A 26,065-nucleotide genomic window follows, 5' to 3' on the forward strand; every position below is an offset into this window, starting at 1 on the left:
CACTTTTTATTATACAGCAGATATTTTTCACAATGAATATACTATTGCTTAAATAATAACAGAAAATTTGATGAATTTCTGAAGGCTCATGCAACATTGCATAATGGATAATGACAGCAAAATAAAATAAACAATAATAATAATAATAATAATAAAGATTATTTCCATAATAAAAAAAAAACCTAATCGATAATACAATAGAAAACAGTTATTTAATTGTAAAATCAATTATTATAATTATTAGTCCTTCTGTTAAATTTGAATTAATTTATATTTTTCTCCAAGTTTTGTTCAAGGGAGAGATTTCTTCAAGACATTTCGAAATAAAAGTTTTATTAACTTTTGTCTAATAACAGTTTTTTTTTCGTTGCCATGATGACAGTACATACTGTCACATGCTACTAGATATTTTTCAAGATAGTAGAGTTCAACTTAAAGTGCAATTTAAAGGCTTAACTTTCTTAAATGTAGGTTAACTAGGCAAGTTAGGCTTATGAGGTAAGTCATGATATAACAAGGGTTAGTTCTGTACATAATAAAAAAAAAATCTTAAATAGGCTAATAATATTGACCTTGAATGGTTTAAAAAATATTCTAGCCAAAATAAAACAAATATGACTTTCCCCAAAATAAAAATATAAGTAATACTGTGAAAAAACAACAACAATAATAATAAAAGAGCAAATGATTTTGACTCTTAACAGTGTGTGTGTGTGTGTGTGTGTATATATATATATATATATATATATATATATATATACATATATATATATATATATATATATATATATATATATATATAACACACACACTCACACACACACACACACACACACACACACACACACACACACACACACACACACACACACACACACACACACACTCATTGGCCATTTTATTAGGTCCAACTGCTTGTTAACACAGATTTCTAATCAGCCAATCACGTGACAGCAACCCCATGAATTTAGGCATGTAGACATGGTGAAGACGATCTGCTGCAGTTTAAACTAAGCATCAGAATAGGGAAGAAAGGTGATTTAAGTGACTTCGAACGTGGCATGGTTGTTGGTGACAGACAGGTCTGAGTATTTGAGAAACTGCTGATCTACTAGGATTTTCACGCACAACCATCTCTAAGGTTACAGAGAATGTTCCGAAAGATAAAATATCCAGTGAGTGGCAGTTCTGTGGGTGCCAATGCCTTGTTAATGTCAAAGGAGAATGGCCAGACTGATTCCAGCTGTCAAATAAGCACTCGTTACAACCGAGGTATGCAGGAGAGCATCTCTGAATGCACAACACGTTCAACCTTAAATTTGGCGTCAACAACATGAAAGCATGGATCCATCCTGCCTTGTATCAACAGTTCAAGCTGGTGGTGGTGGTGTAATGTGTGGGGGACATTTTCTTGGCACATTTGGGGCTCATTAGTACCAATTGAGCATTATTATTGCTGACCATGTCCATCCCTTTATGATCAGTGTTTCCATCTTCTAATGGCTACCTCCAGCAGGATAGCGCACCATGTCATAAAGTGCAAATCATCTGGTTTCTTGATCATGACAATGAGTTAACTGTTCTGAGATGTCCTCTACAGTCACCAGATCTTAATCCAATAAAGCATCTTTGGCATGTGGTGGAACGAGAGATTTGCCTCATGGATGTGCACCCGACAAATCTGCAGCAATTGTGTGATGCTTTCATGTCAATAAGAACCAAAATCTCAGAGGAATTTTCCAGTGTCTAGTTGAATGTATGCCACAAAGAATTAAGGCAGTTTTGAAGGCAAAAAAGGGGGTCCAACCTGGTACTAAGGTGTACCTAATAAAAGTGGCGGATGAGTGTACTGTATATCACAATTACTCATGCGTGGAAGCCTTCAGAATAAAGAGCTATTACACAATTAAAACATTTCTGTGCAATACTTTGCATGAGCACTTCGAGTGAACTTTTATGAACTTTTATAAACACAGTTCTACAATGAGACACGACAAACCTGTAGGTCCAGTTCATCACTATGACTACCCTATTATCAACATCACGTCTTTATCTTTCAAGTATAAAAACAGACACAATGGCCTCTCTTTCTCTTTGTCACACACACATAATTCTGATTACTCTGAACGGTAATCAGATCCAAAACTCCTGTGCCTGCAGGTTCAGCTTATGATGGAGGGAGGCTGTTTTCTCTGTATCTGCTCACTGACCCTTTCTAATGCACTAACTGCGCTAAATTAGCATGCCATTATTCTGAAATTAAAGTGCTTCTCGTCAGAGTACATTTTCTCAGTGGATCACAAAGACATATAATGTGTTGTAAAGAAGCTCAGGGTGTATTCATCTACTGTATATGTAAAATGGAATTATTAGTTAGATGATTGATATTTCGATATGTGTCAAATTAAGACATTTGAAATAGTACAATATCTGTTGTTTTTTGTGCTTAAGCAAAACCTACTACGCTGTCTTTCCAAAAGCAAAATCACAAACACCAAAGACGTGTTGTTTCTTTATATGAGTTTTCATTGGCACATTTCAAGCTTCATGCATGTTTCAAATTTTGTCAATAAAGTGTTACCATTTTTCCTATTTTTTTCTTTAGTTAATATTACATTAAAATGAATAATTGTGTAATTCTTTAGAATGCAGAAGGCTGAAACAACACAAACCACAAATGATTTCATTTTACCTTTATGTTATATTATTTTCTAGATTGGTCAGTGTAACTCAAAATAATAAATTAAGACATAATATATATATATTATAATTCGAAACAATAAAAGTTCCCGGTGGTATTTAAAATAATACAGAGTATCGATACATTTAAGGTACTATATTGTAGACTTTCAGTACAATGACTGATAGAGCTTAACACTGCAATTAAGAAAAACACACACAATTACAAAAACAAAAACAACAGCAAATTAAGAAAAGATCGTCTATGGTTTAACAGCAAACGTGTTGCAAATCCTCACAACGCAAACAAACTAAGAAAATACACTGCAATTTCTTACAACACATGCAAATGTTTTAAGGGGACACAAAAAATGTGAAGGACCCTGCTATTTAGGTTATTTATTTAAGCTAGTAAAATAGAATGGGAATTGTGTAATCAGCATGTTAAAATAAACAAAAAACTCACCTCTACATCACCTACTGTACAACTTCATTGAGCAATAGTCACGGCACAATAAACAAATCGCAGCCAGGTCCATCAGGTTTTTTGGTCCCCTTGAAACAATACTGTTGTGTTCCGTGCTATTTGCATATGTTGTAAGAGATTTCAGCGTGTTTTCTTAATTTCTTTGTGTTGTGAGAATGTACAGTGTGTTTTCTTAATTTGTTGCATTCTGAGGATTTGCAACATGTTTGCTGTCAAATCGTTGTAAATCTGGGGTCCGTTCTTCGTACGTGGATAACTCGATTAGCTGGATTAGCTCAATTTGTTTATAGAAGATTTGATGTGATCTAGGAACGTTTCATTCTTTAAGTGTTACATACACTTGGGAAAACAGTGAAATAATAATAAAATATTATATATACATTTATGGGTGAGGCAGTGGCACAGTAGGTAGTGCTTGCCTCACAGCAAGAAGGTCGCTGGGTCGCTGGTTCGAACCTTGGCACAGTTGGCGTTTCTGTGTGCAGTTTGCATGTCCTCCCTGCCTTTGCGTGGGTTTCCTCTGGGTGCTCTGGTTTCCCCCACAGTCCAAAGACATGCGGTACAGGTGAATTGGGTAGGCTAAATTGTCCGTAGTGTATGAGTCTGTGTGTGAATGTGCGTGTGGATGTTTCCCAGAGATGGGTTGCGGCTGGAAGGGCATCTGCTGCCAAAAACTTGCTGGATAAGTTGGCGGTTTATTCCGCTGTGGCGACCCCGGATTAATAAAGGGACTAAGCCGACAAGAAAATGAATGAATGAATATACATTTATTATTTATAATAATTAATAATATTGAATATTAAATAACTTATAATATTTATGTTTATATACATATAAAACTGCACAGTACAAAAACAGGGTGGTTCTCCCCAAGAGAATCAAAGAGAACCTTTATTAATATAGACTTTTTAGACACAAACAGGTACTATTTTAAGGTATCGACCCACCTTTAGTACAATCTGTGTATGATAATAGACATGCACAATATTCGACTGGTTTTTGTTTGATTGTTTGTCCCAGTGATGGGTTGCAGCTGGAAAGGCATCCATTGTGTAAAATATTTGTTGAATAAGTTGGTGGCTCATTCCGCTGTGGCGACCCCAGATTAAAAAGAGACTAAGCTGAAAAGAAAATGAATCAATGACTTAATAATAATTTATGCAGTCATGCACAGGTTTTGACTGCTAAAATTACGGTGATTATATGCTTGGCAAAAGTTGCAAACACCTTTTATGATATCAAAAAAATGTTTCGATGCAAAATGAATTAAAATGGCGACGCAGTGGCCCAGTAGGTAGTGCTGTAGCCTCACAGCAAAAAGGTCGCTGGGTTGCTGGTTCGAGCCACGGCGTTTCTGTGTGGATTTCCTCCGGGTGCTCTGGTTTAAAAACGTAAAAACTTTAAAATCCGATCTAAAGCATAAAACTAAATAAATTGCTAAACACTCTTGACACATGAAAGTGTAAAGCCTGCAGCCCACAACAAAGGTGTAAAGTTATTGCGTATCATATTTAACAAACTTTTATAAGAATTTTATGTAATTTTGCTCAGAAGGATAATTGAATATAAATCAGATGATGTCATTAAGCCGCTGTGCCATCAGCCAATCGTTGCATTGTTGATAATGATTTCGAGGATCGATAGATCTGTCCTTCACTACATACGCAGCAGTCTCAGATCAGTTCATCCACATTTGAATCTGATTTGCAAACTTGTTTGAATAACCAAATTAGCCAGAGATCAGTTATCAAGATTAGAAGATCCAGGATCTGCCAAATCATCTTATACTAATTGAGCGAGGTATGAAGAACGGACCCCTGTTCTTAATTTGCTAGTGTTTTTTTAATAGCATGTGTTTTCCTAAATTTTAGTTAAGATCCATTTAGCTCTCTTGATCACATATTTCAAAATCATGACAACACAACTTCAGAGAACACTTGAATCAGGCTTTGACTAGATTATCCTGGCTTCACCTGTACAGGTATATCGGGGTCCATCTCAAAAGCAGGTATCCTGTCGGTCCAGGGCACAAAGCGTTTGGAGTGAGGATCTAAGCAGAAGTCAAACACAGAGCCCTGGACAGGAAACTTCACACTCTTCATCTCTTTGATCCACCACTGGCTGAACTCAGCCCGATAGTCATGAAGCTGTTTGATCCATCAAGAAATAAAAACATATCATACAAACATAAGTACTGTAACCATTAAAATTATATTCATATTATTACAGTGATTTATGTTGGCTGTTACATGCATGGATGTGCTGTATTTTATAATTTGTTATATTTATAATATTTTACAAAATCATATCAGATGTATTTTAATTATTTTTTACTATTTCTAAAGGAGAACTTCGCTCAATTTCACAAAAAAAGTGTATTTTTATGCAATTTATATTCCTAAAATTTATATTCCTAAAAAATATATATATATATATATATATATATATATATATATATATATATATATATAATATATATAATAAATACCTGATCCTGGACGGTTGCTCCACCAAAAGCCCACACACAGGCAAAAACAAAGTACATCTCATACAGTTCCCTTGGAGAATCCGCTGGGATGTTTTCAGGAGTTAACAGACAATCCAGCAGGGAGCACATAGTCTGGTAGAGAGAGATGTGAGTGAAGATTTGAATGTTTATAATAGTTTAGTACCCCTATAAGTGATGCATTGCCTGCATTGGTGATGTATATTACGGTACAAAAACCTTGTAATAAACTGCCAGTACATATTCTGTTATTTTACAGACTTATTTCTCTATGTATTATTTCATATACGTTATATTATTTCAAACTAAATGACAATAAGAGTCACTGTAAACTTTTAACATTAAACATAGAGCAGAGATCAAAGTCCCATAATGTAATTCACAACTGTGAATAAACAGAAAACACTTTTCAAATACTTTTTGAAAATATGTAAACTGTTAATTAACATATATTTTTTAAAGGTTTTAGCTACAAAAGTAGGTTACTTTAACAGGTATAATAACCAAAAAATACTGAATGTAATTTTTTATTGTATGTACACATGCTAGAGTAAATTAATGTTTTGAAGATATTAAATTACAAAAGGATGATATGTAAAGCATTAAAATCAACAGTGAGAAATGGCAAAATTCTGTTTATATGTTAATTCACAAATACTACTGAAAATACTACTGAATTGTAACAATTTACTCCATTTAATAAAACGAATAGGGCTTTAATGTTATTTTTTTTTAAATCACCTAATAATAATAGATGCTTCTGTATTTGTCATTACATTGACTTCATTTCACTTACAGTATGAGTTAACAAATAAAAAGTTTATAAATAGTCACAGAATATTCTTTTTATGTCATTGGTCACATTAACACGTTAAAATGTTATTGTTTGAAATAAAATAGCTGTTGAGCTCCAAGCATTTGCTGCTGTGTCGAACAACCACGAAAAATACAACAATCTGAATGTTTTAAAAAGAGCGTTTAAAGAGCCAATAATTATCCACTGTATTTTGAAGTGCCCACAATGTCAATATTGTGCACATTTATTTTCATAATATATTGAATTATTAAATATGGGCATATGTGTGGTACTGTACCTGAACCATGCTGTTCTCTGGAATAGGAATGATGGTCTTAAAGGAGCTTCTCATTTTTTCTATACAGCGAGGGATGTATTTGTCAAACAGAATGGTCAAGTGTGCTCTCTCAGTTTGTCTCTCTCTGCGATCAATCCAACTCGTAACAGACCTAGACACGGATGAATAAGAGCTGATGAAAGTTCATGTCATCATTTACTAAGCCTTCACTTGTTACAAACCTGTTTGAGTTTCTTTCTTCTCTTCAACACAAAAGAAAAATATATTTTGGGAAATGTAACCGGTAATCACACATGTACAGTTAAAGTCAGAATTATAAGCCTCCCTAAATTATTATCCCCCCTGAATTATTAGCCCTCCTGTTTACTTTTTACCTCAATTTCTGTTTGATGGAGAAAATATATTTTTCAGCACATCTCTAAACATAATAGTTTTAATAACTCAATCTAATAACGGATTTATTTTATCTTTGCCATGATGACACTAAATAATATTTGACCAGATATTTTTCAAGACACTTCTATACAGCTTAAAGTGACATTTAAAGGCTTAACTAGGTTAATTAGATTAACTAGGTAGTTTAGGGTAATTAGGCAAGTTATTGTATAACAATAAATATTATACAACAAATATATTAAAGCTTAAAGAGGCTAATAATTTTCACCTTAACATTTAAACTGCTTTTACTCTAGCCGAAATAAAACAAATAAGACTATCCATAGCAAAAAATATTATCAGACATACTGTGAAATTTTCCTTGTTCTGATAATCATCATTGAGAAATATTTAATAAAGAAGAAAATAAATCAAAGGGGGGCTAATAATTCTGACTTCAACTGTATATATATGTTGAATTCTTATAGATGTCAATAGCATTTAACATATTTAAAATATTGTTCATTGTGCTAAAAAAATAAAAATAAAAATAAAAAAACGCTAAAGGTTTGGAACCACTCTGGGGTGAGTACATGATGAGCAAATTTTCTTTTTTGATGAACTTTTCCTTTAATCCATCACAAATGTGAATCACTGTGAATAAAATGGTTTATTTGTTTTCCTACACCCCATGATACCCTTATAATACCATAATAGTTCAATAAACAATTAATGAAGTTTTTTTTTTCTTTTTTTTAATGGGTACAATACAGTAGAATTATTATCCTCATAGTTCATTCATTGAATATAAATGCACCTTATTTATATTGTTAACAATATGTTATCTGAAACAGAAAACCTTATACACTAAATACTCTTTCCCCCAAACGCAAAACCTTAGAACTTGATCTTAAATCATAATTTTGTAGCTTTATTTGTATACTAACATGAGTTATACTAAAACATATTCATTCATTCTTTCATTCTTTTTCACTTAGTCCCTTTATTAATCTGGGATCTCCACAGCGAAATGAACTTTTCCAGTATATGTTTTATGCAGTAGATGCCCTTCCAGCTGCAACCCATCACTAGCAAACATCCATACACACTCATTCACACACATACACTAACGACGATTTAGCTAACCCAATTCACCTGTACCACATGTTTTTGGTCTTGTGGGGGAAACCGGAGCACCCGGAGGAAACAAATGTGAACACAAAGAGAACAAGCACACTCCACACAGAAATGCCAACTGACCCAGCCGGGGCTTGAACCAGCGACCTTCTTGCTGTAAGCTACTTCTTGGTACATATTATTATTATTATTACTAATATTATTATTACATATATTTAGATAGTGTTTCATGTAGCCACCATCAATTTGTTTGTTGTTTGTTTAAGGATATTTTTTCAGTTTATTGAATTTTTTGTCAATATAATTGTCTTGTTTTAATTGTGAGACACAAGAGCTGCCTGCATGACTCACCTTGATTGAAAACAGGTGTGGCCAATTGGATTGCTTGATTTTGAGAATTTGAGTTGCTGTCGTTGTATGCATATGTGTGAGCCTGATGAAGATCTTTGATCTAGAAGTTGATAGTTTTAATATTTTAAAAATGTAAATAAGTGTGCAGATCTCCCTTGTGTTTTTGATAAACTTTTTAAAATTACATTTAACAGACCCTGTAAAATGCCAAAAACTTGAAACAAATACTTGCAATATTACAGATTCATGTTGAATACTACTCTATATGAATTACAAATATATAATATTCTGTAGAACAAACCACAGTAAACACAAAAGATCTTACATACCTACATACATTATACAGTTTGTCAAAATTATTAGCCCTTTAGTAAACTTTTAATTCCTAAAAAAATGTTTACAAATACTGTTTAACGAAAGACTTTTTAACACATTGTTGAACATAATAGATTTACAGTAAAAGCAAGTTTTTTTATTTATTAATTTATTTTTTTCTTTGCCCCGATAACAGTACATCATGTTTTACTGGTTATTTCTTAAGATATTATTATTTCAATCATTCATTCATTTTCTTTTCGGCTTAGTCCCTTTATTAATCCGGGGTCCCCTTAGTGGAATGAACCGCAAACTTTTACAGCATATGTTTTTACACAGCGGATGCCCTACCAGCTGCAACCCATCTCTGGAAAACATCTATACACACTCATTCACACTCATGCACTACAGACAGTTTTAGCCTACCCAATTCACCTGTATCCCATGTCTTTAGACTGTGGGGAAAACCGGAGAACCTGGAAGAAACCCACATGAATGCAGGAAGAACATGCAAACTCCACACAGAAACGCCAACTTACCCAGCCGAGGCACGAACCAGCGACCTTCTTGCTGTAAGGCAACAGCACTACCTACTGCGCCACTGCGTCGGCCAAGTATTTCATTTAAAGTACAATTTAAAGGCTTAACTAGGTTAATTAGGCAAGTCATTGGACAACAATGGTTTGTTCTATAGCCAATGAAAAAAAAATTGTAAGGGGCTAATAATAATGACCTTAAAAATTATTAATATTAGTTTTACATTAAAAACTGCCTAACTCCAGCCAAACTAACATGCAGTGCTCAGCATATAAGAGTACACCCCTCTCAAATCTATGATTTAATGGAATATTTTCTATAGGATGCTTTACAATATTATATTTGTGCATATACATTAGATTAGTCAGTACTGAAGCCAAATCTGGAGCTTGTTTAACAAAATAACTGGATAACAGTCCAGAATTCATACAGCCAAATATATATGTTATAGAAAAATATTAAATAAAAAATAAAAAATTTAAAAAGAGCAAAACTCAAAAGAAACAAAACATTAATAAATTTTGTTGAAATTGTGTTTTTCATTTTTCCCCAACATTTTGCATGAATTTAAATGTACTATTTTTCTATTTCAGAAATATTATTTTATTAAATACATAAATCTAATAAATCTATTTTGTTCAAATGCACTAAATGAGAAATGGATAAAAATATTCATTTTCAAAATGGTGTGTACTAAATTATGTTGAGCACTGTACCTCTCACACAGTTATGTCATATTGAATAGAAGTTCCCAAAAACCAAATACGTGACCCATTATTTGAAATGTGCTTAAAAAGCACAGCAGATATTTTGAAAAAAATTAAAAGAAAAGTGAACTTCTCACAGGCTCCAGCTAAGCTCTTGAGGATTGATGTACAATATGCCAGCTCGTGACACGGTGGCAGGAGTGGCATGTCTCAGATGGCTGATCTCAAACAGTAGTCTCATCGAGGGAGTGAGAGGAATCCGTTCATTATTAGCCAAAGTAAGAACCTGCACAGACATGCACAACAATACTACATCACTGCCAGTTTTCAGAATTGATGCTTTGCTGCAATAACTTCATCATTATTGTATGAGGTATTGTTCAGCACCGTGTTTAAATATGCCAAAATGTAACACTCCAGATTATTCAGCTGAGTGCAAACGTCTTCATAAAAACAGACTAGCACAAACTGGTACCTTGTTGTCATCCATGACGGTGTTAAGAGACTCAATCCACATGGGGTCAATGTCTCCATCCAGAACAATCCACTTGGGCCCTGAGTGAGAGTTACTGGCTTGATCCCGCATGAAATGTGACAATAAACCTGTCAAACAAAGAGATTCACAGTCTCAAAGTCTTGCAGAGGGAATAGATCTCTTGTCTAAACTGTAAGTTATGTACTGTGAATTGGACAGGATCAGCTCTACAAAACACTGGATGCTGATGTACCATCTTTCCATTCCCGAGTGGCAGGATGAAAGAATCCAAACAGTTCATCATTGCTCATTGATTTGGGGTTCAGATCATTCCAGAAAGGCTTCCTTCCCATGTTGAAGTAAGTTTTGTGAAGAGTTTTTAGGATCTGTTTTGGGACAAAGCAGGGATATTCTTTAGGATTATTCACGATCATTAGTATCATCTGATTGTGAATTACTGTGTTCTTCAAATACTGTGTGAAGTTTGATGGCATGAAAATTCACCCAAATATTATTATTTAACCAAACATAAAATATACGATGAATATATCATAGATATTTTATATTTTATCAATCCTTTCATCAGTCAATAAAAAAGTATGTTTTCTTCTAATGTGTAACTAATTGCTAAAATTAATGTTTATGGTTTAGAAACAACATGATTACAGTCGAAACAAGTGAATTATTATTACATTCAATATTTTACACATCTTTACACATTTAAATGTTTAAAATATAATTTATGTAATTATATTATTTTGCAATTTTTTCATTTTCTGCTGAAATTTATCATCATACAAAGATCACAATCAGATAGAGATCATTAAGACTGAAAAAAAAATATTACATATAAATGTCATTTTAATAAATTAAATTACAGTATTTTTTTATTGAATATTCAAACCTTTGCAAAAAAAAAAAAAAAAAAAATATATATATATATATATATATATATATATATATATATATATATATATATATATATATATATATATGTGTGTGTGTGTGTATATATATATATATATATATATATATATATATATATATATATATATATATATATATATATATATATATATATGGCTGGGTCATAGGGAAGCAGTCTAAGGAGAGACAGTGTGTCCTGGGTCTTAACAGAGCACCTCTGACCCCATACACCCAGAGCACCTGCCACATAATCCCACGAGGGACACGGTTAAATGCACGGTCAAAAAGTCCACAAAACACACTCGAGCACCCTGGTGAGGGTATAGAGCTGGTCCAGTGTAATACAACCTGGGCAAAAACTGCATTGGTCCTCCTGAATCCTAGGTTCAACCATCAGCCGGATCCTCCTCTTTAGTACCCTAGCATAGACTTTGCCAGAGAGACTGAAGAGTGTAATTGCCCTATAGTTGGAGCACACCCTCCTGTCGCCTTCTTAAAAATGGCAACCACCACCCCAGTTGCCCAGTCCAGAGGTACTGTCCCCGACCTCCTTGCGATATTGTAGAGATGTGTCAGCCAAGACAGCCCTACAATATCCAGAGACCTAAGATACACAGGGTGAATCTCATCCAACCCCGCTGCTTTCCCACTATGCAACTTGCAAACTGCCTCAGTGACCTCAGCTTGGGCGATCAGTGAGCACACCCCTGCATCTCAGTCTCTGCTTCCTCAATGAAAGACATGTCAGTGGGGTTGAGGAGATCCTCAAAGTATTCCTTCCAACGCTCGACAACATCCCCAGTCAAGGTCAACAGCTTCCCACATCCACTGTAAAGTGTCAGCGTGGAACTGCTTTCCCCTCCTGAGGTGCTGGACTGTTTGCCAGAATCTCTTTGGGGCTGACCAATAGTCTTCCTTCATGGTCTCTCCGAACTCTTCCCAGGCCTGAGTTTTTGCCTTCGCAACCACCCAGGCTGCAGCACGCTTGGCCTGTCGGTACCCATCAGCTGCCTTGGGAGTCCTGCAAGAAAACCAAGCTCTGTAGGACACCTTCTTAAACTTGACGCCATCTCTTACTTTCAGTGTCCACCACCGGGTTCATAGATTGTCGCCTCGACAGGCACCACACCTTTCGACCCCAGCTTCTCACAGCCGCATCAACAATAGGGTCGTAAAACATGAACAACTCAGGCTCAGGCCCCATTTAAACTAGTGCGTTTTAGTTTTAAAACGGCATTTTAGAATGAAAACGATCCTTGTCCACAATAGCGTTTCTAAATTGCTCTCCGTCCACACCAAAACGCTGAAAACGCACGTCACGTAACCACACACACAGTCTCGGGCAAACGATGTAGCATTTCTACCCAGATGAGAGCCCTGCTAGTCGGACTGCTCATCAAGCATCTCCCGCTGGATCTAATCTCGCTATATTTGCTAAACGTGATATTTCATCTTTATCTAACGACATAGGCCTATTCCCTGACTTTGGTCATTGGAATCTATTACTTGTTCACAGGTAACGTGTTTTGGTTAATTGCAAAGATAAGTTAATGATTAATCCATGTACACTGACTGATCGCTTGCCTTTATTTCCAACAAAGTATAAACTTATTGTATGTTATACTTTTATAATGGCCATTATCAATGATTAAAACTGATATTCAGCAAAAGAGATGGTGTGTTTCGTATTTTTACTGACATTGAAAGGAGGCAGTTGTTATAGGCTCCATTTTGTTATAAATATATACACAGTGAAGATGACGCTAATATATGCAGCACGACATCTCAACATTTCTGTTGTCTGTTAAGTTGCTAATATTAAAATGAAAATAGGCAGTTCCTTAAATCATGTTTACATTTTATTGTTGAGAAAGTGAAACAACGTAGCCAGGATGATGTAAATGAAGTTATAAAGTACACTGTTCCCTTTGAAGATTTACGCGTGTCCTCGGTATGTTTTCCATATCTAACTGAGAAGGGGGAGACTGCAGACTTGATCAAACTTGCGAAGTCTGAACTTACAAGAAGAGGATGCGAGACTGAACTGTGTGTGTGGGGTACTGAAGAAAAGCCCCAATCGGCAGCCCCGCCTCCGTTTTCAGATGTCTCCGTCTTTCCCCATCCACACTGATACGGAGCAGCAGCGTTTTAGAATGAAAACAGCCTCTCCAGCATTTCCAAAACGCTCCGTTTTCGGCGCTCGAGAACTCCAGCGTAGTGTGGATGGATGGTGTAACCGTAGCAAAACTTATGCGTTTTAAAACAAAAACGCATTAGTGTAAACAGGGCCTCAGTCTGAATTTCTCCAGCCTCCCCTGGGATCTGGTCAAAGCTCTTCCGGAGGTGAGAGTTGAAAATCTATCTGATTTGAGAATCAGCCAGACATTCCCAGAGGACCCTCACAATACATTTGGGCCTGCCAGGTCTGTCCAGCTTTCCCCCTGCCAGAAGATCCAACTCATGACCAGGTGGTGATCAGTTGACAGCTCTGCACCTCTTTTTACCCAAGTGTCTAAGACAGATGATGAAAGATGTCCAAGAAAAAAAAGTCGACTTATGGACCTCCGCCCTAGGGGTCCTGGTGCCATATGCAATGATGGACACCCTTATGCTGGAACAAGGTGTGTGTTATGGACAAACTGTGATTAGCACAAAAGTCTAATAACAGAACACCACTTGGATTTAGATCAGGGAGGCCGTTTCTCTCAATCACGCCTCTCCAGGTATCATTGCCATAACCTACTGGCTCATAGACACAAACCACAGTGAGAGACCAATCCTTGACCCTAAGGCACAGGGTGACAACCCTCTCGTTCCCTGAGGAAAACTCCAACACATGGTGCGTAGGTTGGGAAACTAGACGCAAGCCCACACCAGCCCGCCACCTCTCATCGTAGGTAACTCCAGAATAGAAGAAATTTTATCTCTTCTTATGAAGTGGAGTTTTAGAGCCCCAGCTGTGCATGGAGATAAGCCCAACTATCTCTAGTCAGTAACGTTCCACCTCCTGCACAAGCTTGGGCTCCTTTCCTCCCAGTGAGGTGACATCCCATGTCCCAAGAGCTAGTTTCTGTGCCCAACAATCGGGTTGTCATGGTCTTAACCTTCGACCACAACCTGTTCCACAATGCACCGACCCCTTACAGCTTTCCCTGTGGGTGGTGGGCCTGCAGGAGTATAGTCCCACATCGCTCCATCAGGCTGAGCCCGCCAGGTTCCGTGGGATAAAACCCGACCACCAGGCACTTGCATACGAGCCCCAACCCCAAGCGTGGCTCTAGGGTGGGTCTCCGGCTGCGCCATACCAGGTGACGTAACTGTCCTTTCTGTTGTTGCACTCATCTGTCTTAATTAAAAAAAAAATATATATATATATATATATATATATATTATCCACAATACCACAACCAGAACCCCCTCTTCTCCCCACCTCACCACACAAAATTCTTCAGACATCATGCATTTTTAGCACAGCTAAGTGGGCTTGACAAACCAGCTGAATAAAACACACTCTTTCATCTCTCTAAAATTTAACCAACACTTGCACCAGTTTTGCAACAGACACTTTCTTAGAATCACTCAACATCTAGAAAAAATTAAATAAAATAAAATAAAAATTGTGCATTTATAAAGTGTGCTTCACACAGGTGAGTGGACTTGACAAACCAGCTGTAGAAACACTCTTCTCTCTTTATGCATCAGACACATCTCCCTACTTCCTCTAGCACTTAATTCACTGAGCACTAAAAGTTCCTTTTAAAAATATTTCTTCTTGTGTGTATTGCCTCTTCTTGATGAATTGCTGAATGCCTCCTCAATTGTAAGCTTTGGACAACAGCATCTGATAAGTGACTCAATTTAAATGTGGAAAACAGATAATAGTGTGTATTCTAGTGTTCTGACCTGACTTTTTCCTGTCCCGGCCTCACCAATCACAAACACTGAATGATGAACAGACAGAAGCTCCTCCAGCTGGACAACCTTCAAGAGTGATACAAAATAAGACTTTAATAGGGGATCTAAAAGAATCATGTTAAATACAAGCAAAAGTATAGTACCTTCTGAATGAATGTGTCCTCAGGTTGAAGCTTTAAGTCTTGACTAGTCTGACGGACTAAATGTTCAAACTCTGCATCAATCCCCCTTTCCACTTCCAGACCAGGGAACAAATCTCTAATCAGACCGAGGAAAACAGGAACATCTTCTGAAATCATCTTCGGCATGTTGAAATCTCTCAAAGCCTGCATCAACACCTAAATGACATAACAGCAAGTCAAAGTGTCAAAACCCATGCATGCTGTACTTACAGAGCAATAAATCAAGCACACCAAATAAAATAATTTACCTGATCTTCTGGCCTAGTCCGATCTGCTCTTCTGAGAGCTCCAGCAACAGCGAGCACAGGTTTAACAGCACGCAAACCCCAGTCATAGTGATCCTACAGCAGATAAATCATGTACAGCTGAGATTAAAACTAGACAGACTTTTATTATTAACATTGTTTTTATTTAACTTCATTTTTAGACACAAACTCAACTTTACTGTCCTGTTTAGGGAAAGTATTTGTATTTGTAGTAATGTGCCATATCCCATATGAACACATTGCCAATTTACCATAATAATAAATATAATGAGTTATATAATTTCCCAATTACATTTTAAAGGGGTTAGTTCACATACAATGAAAATCTACCATTGACTTCTATTGTAGGACAAACAAATACTTTGGAAGTCAATTGCTGCAGATCCAACTTTCTTCTAAATATCTTCTTTTGTGCTCAATGCAAGCAAGAAATTCGGTCACACTTTATTTTTATGATCTGTTTGTTGAATTTAAGCTACATTGCATCTACATGCCAACTAATTCTCATTAGATAATAAGTAGACTGTTAGGTTGGGTTGGGGTAAGGGATAGTGTAAGTTGACATACTTGCAATTTTTTAGTGGAAGGAGCAGCGTCAACAGATATTAAGCAGATAATCTACAGATAGTCTACTAATACTCAAATGGACCACCAAAATAACGTGTTACCACTGAGCAAATAAAGATAATTTTCAATTTTGGGTAAACTATACATTTAATATGTTTAAAAAACAAGTGCTACACATTTAACAGTGTTTTTATATACCAAATACATCCTCCTCCTCTTCACTGGATTTATTTAATAAATAATGGCCACCATAATATAAGAATCTCTAGTTCCCCTTCGGTTGGGGAACTTCAGTGCCATGAATGAATGGGAGGATTCGGATCAGAAGCCGCTTGTCTGGAGAGTATTGAACGGGCCAATGAATGAAATTAATTGGCAGCGTAAGCTTGCGCAGGTGTGCGGCATCTGCAATTATCTCAGCATATAAGCACACCTGAAGCCAGCAGACGCCATCCTTTTCGCTTCAGATCCTTTCTGAGTGAGTCGATGAGGGTTCCTCTTGCTGATCAGCACTTCAGAGCGAACGAGTGTGTCTCCCGGTCCAGAGTGGGTCTTCGCGGTGGCAGATGGTCGAGCTGGGTTTCTCCCTTGCCTGCGGTTCTTTGGGTCCGGTCCTCCAGAGCGGTGCGTCTTGTTGCAAACTTTCCTAAAAGAGCAACACAGTCGTGCAGCACGTCCTTTTCAGGATGGCGCTCCGACTGTGCGTTTCTGGATGCGGGGGTTTCCTGGCTCCGGATGATGGACACGATCACTGCATTGCATGTTTGGGGGTCCAGCATGTTAATGCGGTGCTCGCGGGCGGTTCATGTCGTCATTGCGATGCCATGACCGTTGCACAGCTAAGATCGCGGCTAACTTTCGCAAGAGAGCGAGCCACCCCAGTTGCCTCCTGTTCTAAAAAAGCAGCGGGCGCTCGGGCAGATCTGAGGGTTTCAGCGGGAGATAATCCGCCGCCCACGGGCTCGCGGACCTCTCGCTCCTCACGGCGCTCCATCCAAGCTTCGGGTAGTGGGAGTGATCCGTCTAACCAGATGGTAGCTCTCACACTCGCTGACACCGGAGATCAGATGTCCTCCGCGGCATCGGAGGGTGGGCTTTCACTGTCCGACGAAGATCCGGACCCGCTCGCCCCCTCCGGGCAGGTGAGCGCTGTCAAATCGGATCCTGAAGCGGACATGTTAGCCGTGCTTTCCCGGGCTGCTTCGGCCGTGGGGTTGGAGATGGTTTATCCCCCAGTTCCGCGGCCGGACCGACTAGATGGGTGCTACATAGAGGACCAGAAGGCGAAGCCTTCGAAGCCTCTCGTCCCCTTCTTCCCGGAAGTGCACAGTAGGCTCACGCAGTCTTGGAGGGCACCTTTCTCTGCCCGTGCTGCGTGTGCTTCCGCCCTCACCGCCCTTGACGGCGGAGCTGCCAGGGGGTATGAGGCGATCCCGTCAGTGGAGGCTGCTTCTGCTTTGCACGCGATGGCCACCTACCAGCGCTACCAAGCGCAGGCGCTGGCCGAGCTGCACGAGGGCGGGTCCAACCCAAGCTTATTACATGAGCTGTGCACCGCGACCGACTATGCTCTTCGGACTACTAAGTCCGCCGCGTGTGCGCTGGGGAGGACGATGTCCACACTTGTGGTTCAGGAACGCCACCTCTGGCTAAACCTGGCCGATATGCGCGATGTTGACAAAGTTCGCTTTCTTGACTCGCCCATATCCCAGGCTGGCCTGTTCGGCAACACCGTCTGTGAATTCACCCAGGAATTCAAGGCGGTGAAAGAGCAGTCGGATGCGATGGGCAATTTCATCTATCGGCGTGGCCGTAAGCCCGCTCCGCCCGTCGAGCCATCCACCTCCGCTGTTCCTCGCCGAGGGCGCCCGACAACGAGTGCTGCCCCGCCCCCGCCTGCGCCTCCGGCCAAGCGGGCGCGGCGTACACCTCGAAAGCAGGCAGCCCCTCCTGCCCAGGGCGCCGTTAAGTCCGGTAAACGGACCGCGAAGCGTCCCTGAGACAGGCCATCCGGAGAAGAGGAAACTTGCTCTTTCCCCGCTGGAGGGCGGGGCCCCGATAACAACGGTACTTTTCAGTGCCACCAAAACATCAGTAAAAGAGCACTTTTTCCCTTCCCCGGATGTGACTGCACGAGTTCTGCCAGTCCGGGACGCGCTGCCTTCCGGCTCGCAGACTCTACGTGCTTCGCCAGTGGCTCACGAGCGCTGTGGGGACGGTCTCCCTTCCCTCAGCCCTCCAGCCCCCTCTCTGGAGTCAGGGTGCGGAGCCAGAGCGAATCGCTCTCCTCCAGCTCTTCCGCGGGACCCTCGTGCTTCCCGGATCAGCACACCCACTCCGCGCTGCCCCACCGCTGGTATGTCAGCGATTGTAGCGATGACTCCATTAGCGAGGGCTCTGCCTGCCTGGTTAGCGCGGGCCAGCTCCTCGCGGTGGCTCATACGCACAATCAGACTCGGTTACGCGATTCAGTTCGCGAAACGGCCCCCCAAGTTTACGGGCGTGTATTTCTCCAGGGTCAACCCCCTGTCCGCCCCTGTCTTGCGAGAGGAGATTGCTGCCCTCCTGGCGAAGGGTGCAATCGAGCCGGTTCCTCCAGCCGAGATGGAGAGTGGGTTTTACAGCCCATACTTCATCGTACCCAAAAAGAGCGGTGGGTCACGGCCAATCCTAGATCTGCGCGTTTTGAACCGCTGTCTGCACAGGCTGCCGTTCAGAATGCTCACGCAGAGGCGCATTCTCCAATGCGTTCGTCCTCAGGATTGGTTTGCAGCCATAGACCTGAAGGACGCGTATTTCCATGTCTCCATTCTTCCACGCCACCGCCAATTTCTGCGGTTTGCGTTCGAGGGTCGAGCGTGGCAGTACAAGGTCCTTCCCTTCGGGCTCTCTCTGTCTCCGCGGGTCTTCACCAAACTCGCGGAGGGTGCCTTAGCGCCCCTTCGGCTCGCCCGCATTCGCATACTCAATTATCTCGACGACTGGCTGATTTTAGCCCACTCGCGGGAGCAATTGATTATGCACAGGGACAAGGTGCTTCGGCATCTCCGCCTACTGGGGCTTCAGGTCAACTGAGAAAAGAGCAAACTCGCCCCCGTGCAGAGGATTTCTTTTCTCAGGATGGAGCTGGACTCGATCACCATGGTAGCGCACCTCTCCGAGGAACGCGCTCGCCTGTTGCTGAACTGTCTGAGGGAGCTTGACAGCAAACTAGTGGTCCCACTGAAGTTCTTTCAGAGGCTCCTGGGGCATATGGCATCCTCAGCCGCCGTCACGCCGCTTGGGTTGCTCCATATGAGACCACTTCAGCACTGGCTTCACGATCGGGTCCCCAGACGCGCATGGCACGCGGGCACACACCGGGTCTCGGTTACTGCGCTGTGTCGCCGCGCCCTCAGCCCTTGGAATGACCCCTCGTTCCTACAGGCCGGTGTGCCTCTAGGACAGCCATGTTGTTGTTTCAACAGACGCTTCCAACACGGGTTGGGGGGCCGTGTGTCGCGGGCATGCGGCTGCGGGCCTCTGGAAGGGTGCCCAGCTGCATTGGCATATCAATCGCCTAGAGCTGTTGGCAGTGTTCCTCGCTCTCCACCGCTTTTTACCGGTGCTGGAGCGGCAACACGTGCTGGTCAGGACGGACAGTATGGCGGCGGCGGCGTATATCAACCGCATGGGGGGTATGCGCTCTCGCCGCATGTCTCAGCTCGCCCGCCGTCTGCTCCTCTGGAGTCACCCGCGGCTGAAATCGCTGCGCGCCATTCACGTCCCAGGCACGCTCAATCGTGCAGCCGATGCGCTCTCACGACAGCTGTTACGCCCTGGAGAATGGAGACTCCACCCCGAGTCTGTTCAGCTGATATGGGCGCGATTCGGGGAGGCCCAGATTGATCTGTTTGCTTCCCCCGAGAACGCTCACTGCCAGTTGTTTTTTTCCCTGACCGAGGGCTCTCTCGGCACGGATGCACTGGCCCACAGCTGGCCTCGGGGCATGCGCAAGTATGCGTTTCCCCCAGTGAGCCTGCTCGCGCAGTTTCTGTGCAAGGTCAGGGAGGATGAGGAACAGGTTCTGCTAGTTGCGCCCCTTTGGCCCAACCGGACCTGGATATCAGAGCTCTCACTCCTCGCGACGGCCCTCCCCTGGCGGATCCCTTTGAGAGAGGACCTACTCTCTCAGGGACAGGGCACCATCTGGCACCCTCGCCCCGATCTTTGGAACCTCCACGTGTGGTCCCTAGACGCGAGGAAGACTTAGGTAACCTACCGACTGCGGTGGTTAATACCATCACACAGGCTAGAGCCCCCTCCACGAGGCGCGCCTACGCCCTGAAGTGGAGTCTATTCACTGAATGGTGCGTCTCTCGCAGAGAAGACCCCCGAAATTGCCAGATTAGTGTTGTGCTCTCTTTCCTTCAAGAGAAGTTGGACAGCAGGCTGTCGCCCTCCACTCTCAAGGTTTTCGTGGCCGCCATCTCCGCTTATCATAGCGCGGTAGCTGGCGGCACCGTGGGAAAGCATAACCTGGTCATCCAGTTCCTTAGGGGTGCTAGGCGAATTAATCGATCTCGCCCCCCTCTCATGCCCTCTTGGGATCTCGCCCTCGTTCTCACGAGTCTGCGATCCGATCCCTTTGAGCCACTCGAATCAGTATCTCTAAGATTTCTGTCCCTGAAGACAGCTCTGCTGGTTGCGTTGGCCTCCATCAAGAGGGTCGGGGACCTGGAGGCATTTTCGGTCAGTGACTCGTGCCTGGAATTCGGGCCGGATTACTCTCACGTCATCCTGAGACCCCGCCCCGGTTATGTGACCAAGGTTCCTACCACCCCCTTTAGACATCAGGTAGTGAACCTGCAAGCGCTGCCCCCGGAGGAGGCAGACCCAGCCCTTTCTTTACTTTGTCCAGTTCGCGCTCTGCGCATTTATGTGGACCGTACTCAGAATTTTAGATCATCTGAGCAGCCATTTGTCTGTTATGACGGTCGGCAGCAGGGAAGTGCCGTATCGAAACAAAGATTATCCCACTGGATTGTGGATGCCATTTCACTCGCTTATTCGAGTCGAGGTCAGCCGTGTCCCCCGGGAGTACGTGCACACTCCACTCGGATCGTTGCATCCTCTTGGGCGCGTGCACGCGGTGCCTCTCTAACAGACATCTGTAGAGCTGCGGGCTGGGCGACACCCAACACATTTGCAAGGTTTTACAATCTGCAAGTGGAGCCGGTTTCCTCAAGGGTATTAGGTAACCCTTTGGTGATTGAGGAGACAACTCGGTAGGGTGTTGAAACACGCTTGCTGCGCCATTCTCCTTAACACGGAGGTACGTGCGCCTTTTTATCTGTCAGTAAAGTTCCCCGTCAGGTGAGCCCTGCAGATTCCTCCATGGCCCCCAGCACTGACTCAGCGGAGGAGTCACTTGCTGGCCCACTACGTTGTAGGTCTGCCCGCTGGTCAGCCCGCGTTTTGGGTATAGGTGCCTGCTATGCGTGATCCCCACTAGGCGATCCCATATGCTTATTCCGCCACGGTTAAGTCCCCCCCTGGGCGGACCCGGGTCTTCCCTTTCCGCTAACCACTCTTTTGCTATGCGTACTCCCCCTTTTTAGGGCTAGTCCATATGTAAATTCTGCCATCTATCCCCCCCTTGGGTAACGGATGGCCTCCGCAGCGTCCTCCCTATCGGGATTGCACGCTTCCCAACGTACTGTCGTATTTCCTAGAATTATCTAGATGCTCACGACTTCCCAACAAATATATCTAAATCCGTAAAACTTCTGTTGAAGTAGGATAAATTAGGGCCAGGGGCACGTTGGAGGACCGCGCACCCCATGATGTGGGTGCGTCACGCTTGCTTGACTATCTCCTCATCGGGGGTGTTGGTAAGGTGCAGTCATTATGGCGCTTTCCATACTTCTCCCATTCATGGCACTGAAGTTCCCCAACCGAAGGGGAACGTTCGAGGTTACAGAAGTAACCCTTCGTTCCCCGAGGAGGGGAACGGAAGTGCCATACTCCGTCGCCATAATGACTGTCCCTTAGCTGTTTGAAAGTCTCTTCAGCTTAAAAGGATGGCGTCTGCTGGCTTCAGGTGTGCTTATATGCTGAGATAATTGCAGATGCCGCACACCTGCGCAAGCTTACGCTGCCAATTAATTTCATTCATTGGCCCGTTCAATACTCTCCAGACAAGCGGCTTCTGATCCGAATCCTCCCATTTATTCATGGCACTTCCGTTCCCCTCCTCGGGGAACGAAGGGTTACTTCTGTAACCTCGAACGTTCTATTTATCCTGCATGTAGGAACTCCTGATGGTGAGAACTGAAGCTTAGCTTGTAATGGGTGGTCTAGAGTGCAAAGAATAACCTGGGCTTTCTTCACAACAGAATTTTGGTAAATTACTGTAGGCAAAGTTTTATGATATTTCAAATGGTCAGCCGGTTCCAGGCCAAATCCCAAGTGTAATACCCTAGTCAATTGGACTTCATCCACCACTGATGAGTCATTGGGACTTGGTATGTGTTTTGAAACTTGCAAATTGTAAAACTAAGATGTAATTTAAATAGAAAATAAGATGGTGACAACAAACACACAAACACACGTTACCTCAACCACAAGAAGAGAGCTCAATTTTGTTTTATACTGTGGGGCTGATAACAAAACTCATTGGAATGTAATGCACCCCATCCCACTCAAGTATAAAGCGTTATGGACTCTTATTTTCTGATATTTACTTTGTTAAATAATAAATGATAAAAAAATACAATAGCTCAAGTGTTCTACTACTGTCAATATGTGCCCATTGGGTATGTGTTTACCAGTACATTTAAGGTATTTCTCGGGTCAGAAGGTCCATTCCATGCAGCACATTTACAGGTCTCCTCAGTTTTGGGGAACCAATTTTTGAACATGTGAAAACCACCTTTACTGTACTTGTGTAACTCATGAAATGTGCTTTAAAAACAACTATTTTAGTCATGTAACAATATTTTGTGTCTTAAAGATTTGGAAAACTGTAGGTTATTCTCTAATTTTGATCTTACCTGTATAGGCGTTTTTCTGTATGGCACCTTTATGTCAGCTTACCTGTTTGGAGAGCAGCTCCTTACAGAGCCTGTATAGGGTGATGAACTTGTTGCCCAGAATCTGAGCACTTTGAAATCCTTCAGACATTAGCATAATCTCACAGATCAGCTCCATGTCAGGAACCACCATGGCACACGGCCTGCAAAGCACAGCAATGATGGGGTATTCATGACATTCTCAACACACTGCTGATACAGCGTTCAGATTTTTTTTTTCATTTACATTTAATTATTATTATTGTTATTATTGTTATTATTATTATTTATTTATTTATTTATTTTATTATTATTTTTTTAAATATAGCATATCTGTCAATAGCTGTCAGTCTGTACCTGAAAAGAGCTTTGAGGTTCTCCGGCAGCTCAGTTCGCCCAGCATAACCAGGGTTCATTGTGATGAAGATTCCTATAGAAGGTTTCAAGCTAATCTCTTCCTCTAAAAACAGGATTCTGCAGGGGGAAATTTGCTAAAACATGGCAAAATAGTTCACATTTACCAATTAGAAACCTATAAATACAAACTCCTTACCTTTTGCTCTGGTTGCGAATGGCATCATGTATGGTCTTTACTTGCACTGCCACCACTGACAGCACTTCCACAGCGATCCGGTTAAACTCATCAAAGCAGCCCCAAGCCCCAGTTTGTGCCAGACCTTTAAAGATGTTCCCTATGGACTGAGTGGCAAAACAAGTCAGCAAAACACTTCACTGTGTCCACTGTTATGGCAAGAGACTGCAGGTGAATGGAGTTAAAAAAAAGCTAACAGTAATCACCATGTTTCCCCACTTAATAGACCCTTTTCACATGATCTCATGAGGCACCTGGTTTAACTCAAAGCAGTGTATCAATACTTTCACCTACACAGCACTACCAGTAGAGAATTCACCTAGTCACATGTATATTCAAGACAGATATGGATAGATGATGACTGCGGCTGTTTTCTGTTGTCTGTATTCTAGGCAATACATCTGGCATCTCAAACAAGCTTACAGATCAGACAGATTTCAGCTTGAACCGAGAAAACAGGACTTTAAACGAATCGCTGAAGCTGTATTGATTTGTGTTGATGCCTTTATGCAGATGAAGTTAGTATATGTAATTGTCAGCATTTGTCAAATAAAGATTTTAGATGCGTACAGGGGTGCTGCATGTTTTTGAAGACAAATTTAAGGGATATGAAACCTGAAGAATAAGTAAAATTGTGGGGGGTTTTCCAATACCAGCATTTTCATGTTACTACAGGGGGTTGTTTTACAGAATGCTGTGGAAAGCTGATTCACAAACAGATTTTTCACATTCTATGCACTGGTCAAAGAACTCTGGTTCTCTGGCATTTTTATCTATATATTGGTATTTTACAAGTATTAACAAAAAAACAAAACAAAAAAAAAACAACAACTTTATTTCTATTTAACATTCATTAATTTTTTTTTCAGCTTAGTCCCTTTATTAATCCGGGGTCGCCACAGTGTAATGAACCGCCAACTTATCCAGCACATGTTTTATGCAGCCCTTCCAGCTGCAACACATCACTTGGAAACATCCATCCACTCTCATTCACACACATACACTACAGACAATTTAGCTTTCCCAATTAACCTGTACTGCATGTCTTTGAACTGTGGAACCGGAGCACCCAGAGGAAACCGTACGCGATTGCGGGCAGAACATGCAAACTCCACACAGAAACACCAACTGACCCAGCCGAGGCTCAAACCAGCGACCTTCTAGCTGTAAGGCGACAACACTACCAACTGCGCCACCGCGTCACCCTATTTAACGTTCAAATTAAATTAAATAGAATAACAATATTGCATGTGACTCTTACTAATTAAGCAAAATCATTATGCAAATTATTTATATGTATCTGTGCAGTACAGAGAAGGATGCAGAAGTGTCATCAGAAAGTAGAAATTAATGTATTTACCCTGTTTTTACAATTGCAAAAATGACACTAAAAAGATTTGTGAAAAAAACTAATTTAATATTAGTATTAGATTATGAAATTATTTGTAACCAGGGCTTGACATTAACTTTTTTGATCACCAGCCACTGTGACTAGTAGTTTTCCAACATTACTAGCCACCATTTTCAATAGCCACAATTTTGTTGTTGGTAAAATATATTTTATATGAATAAATTTGACTTTTACATACTAAAGTTACTTAATTTAGACTTTGTGTTATGTCCACATTCCTCTTCATTCATTTCACCTTTTTTTTGTGTGTATGAACTTGCTTAATAAACATAAGCAAATAGGTTGTGGTTTCATAGTGTCACATTGCAATTAGTTTTTATTTCACAGCACTTTTCAGGGCTCAGCACTACAGGATTTACTTAATTTATCTCTGACAACACCAAAAATAAATAAATAATTATTTCTTAGTCAACAATGTTAAATAATATGTTAAAACATGCAAAATATAGATGTATACATGTACTTTTTGTTCAACAAAAACAAATACACA

The 26,065-nt window shown here is 41.1% G+C and overlaps 1 protein-coding gene across 1 annotated transcript in view; it reads right to left on the bottom strand.

Annotated features, from left to right (window-relative positions):
* si:dkey-233k19.3 overlaps positions 1–26,065 on the bottom strand; it is a 188,511-nt gene that overhangs the window by 106,124 nt on the left and 56,322 nt on the right. The window contains exons 34-45 of the mRNA XM_087286860.1: positions 24,126–24,271; positions 23,930–24,046; positions 23,598–23,736; positions 15,936–16,028; positions 15,649–15,843; positions 15,494–15,571; positions 10,917–11,049; positions 10,664–10,791; positions 10,326–10,474; positions 6,767–6,917; positions 5,655–5,786; positions 5,140–5,313 (exon numbers count right to left, since the gene is read on the bottom strand). Of these exons, the coding sequence (XP_087142986.1) occupies positions 5,140–5,313; positions 5,655–5,786; positions 6,767–6,917; positions 10,326–10,474; positions 10,664–10,791; positions 10,917–11,049; positions 15,494–15,571; positions 15,649–15,843; positions 15,936–16,028; positions 23,598–23,736; positions 23,930–24,046; positions 24,126–24,271 (1,635 nt within the window). The remainder of the gene's footprint in view (positions 1–5,139; positions 5,314–5,654; positions 5,787–6,766; positions 6,918–10,325; positions 10,475–10,663; positions 10,792–10,916; positions 11,050–15,493; positions 15,572–15,648; positions 15,844–15,935; positions 16,029–23,597; positions 23,737–23,929; positions 24,047–24,125; positions 24,272–26,065) is intronic.

The sequence above is a fragment of the Danio rerio genome, chromosome 16 (assembly GCF_052040795.2).
Source record: "Danio rerio strain M-AB ecotype USA chromosome 16, GRCz13ab, whole genome shotgun sequence".
NCBI lineage: Eukaryota > Metazoa > Chordata > Actinopteri > Cypriniformes > Danionidae > Danio > Danio rerio.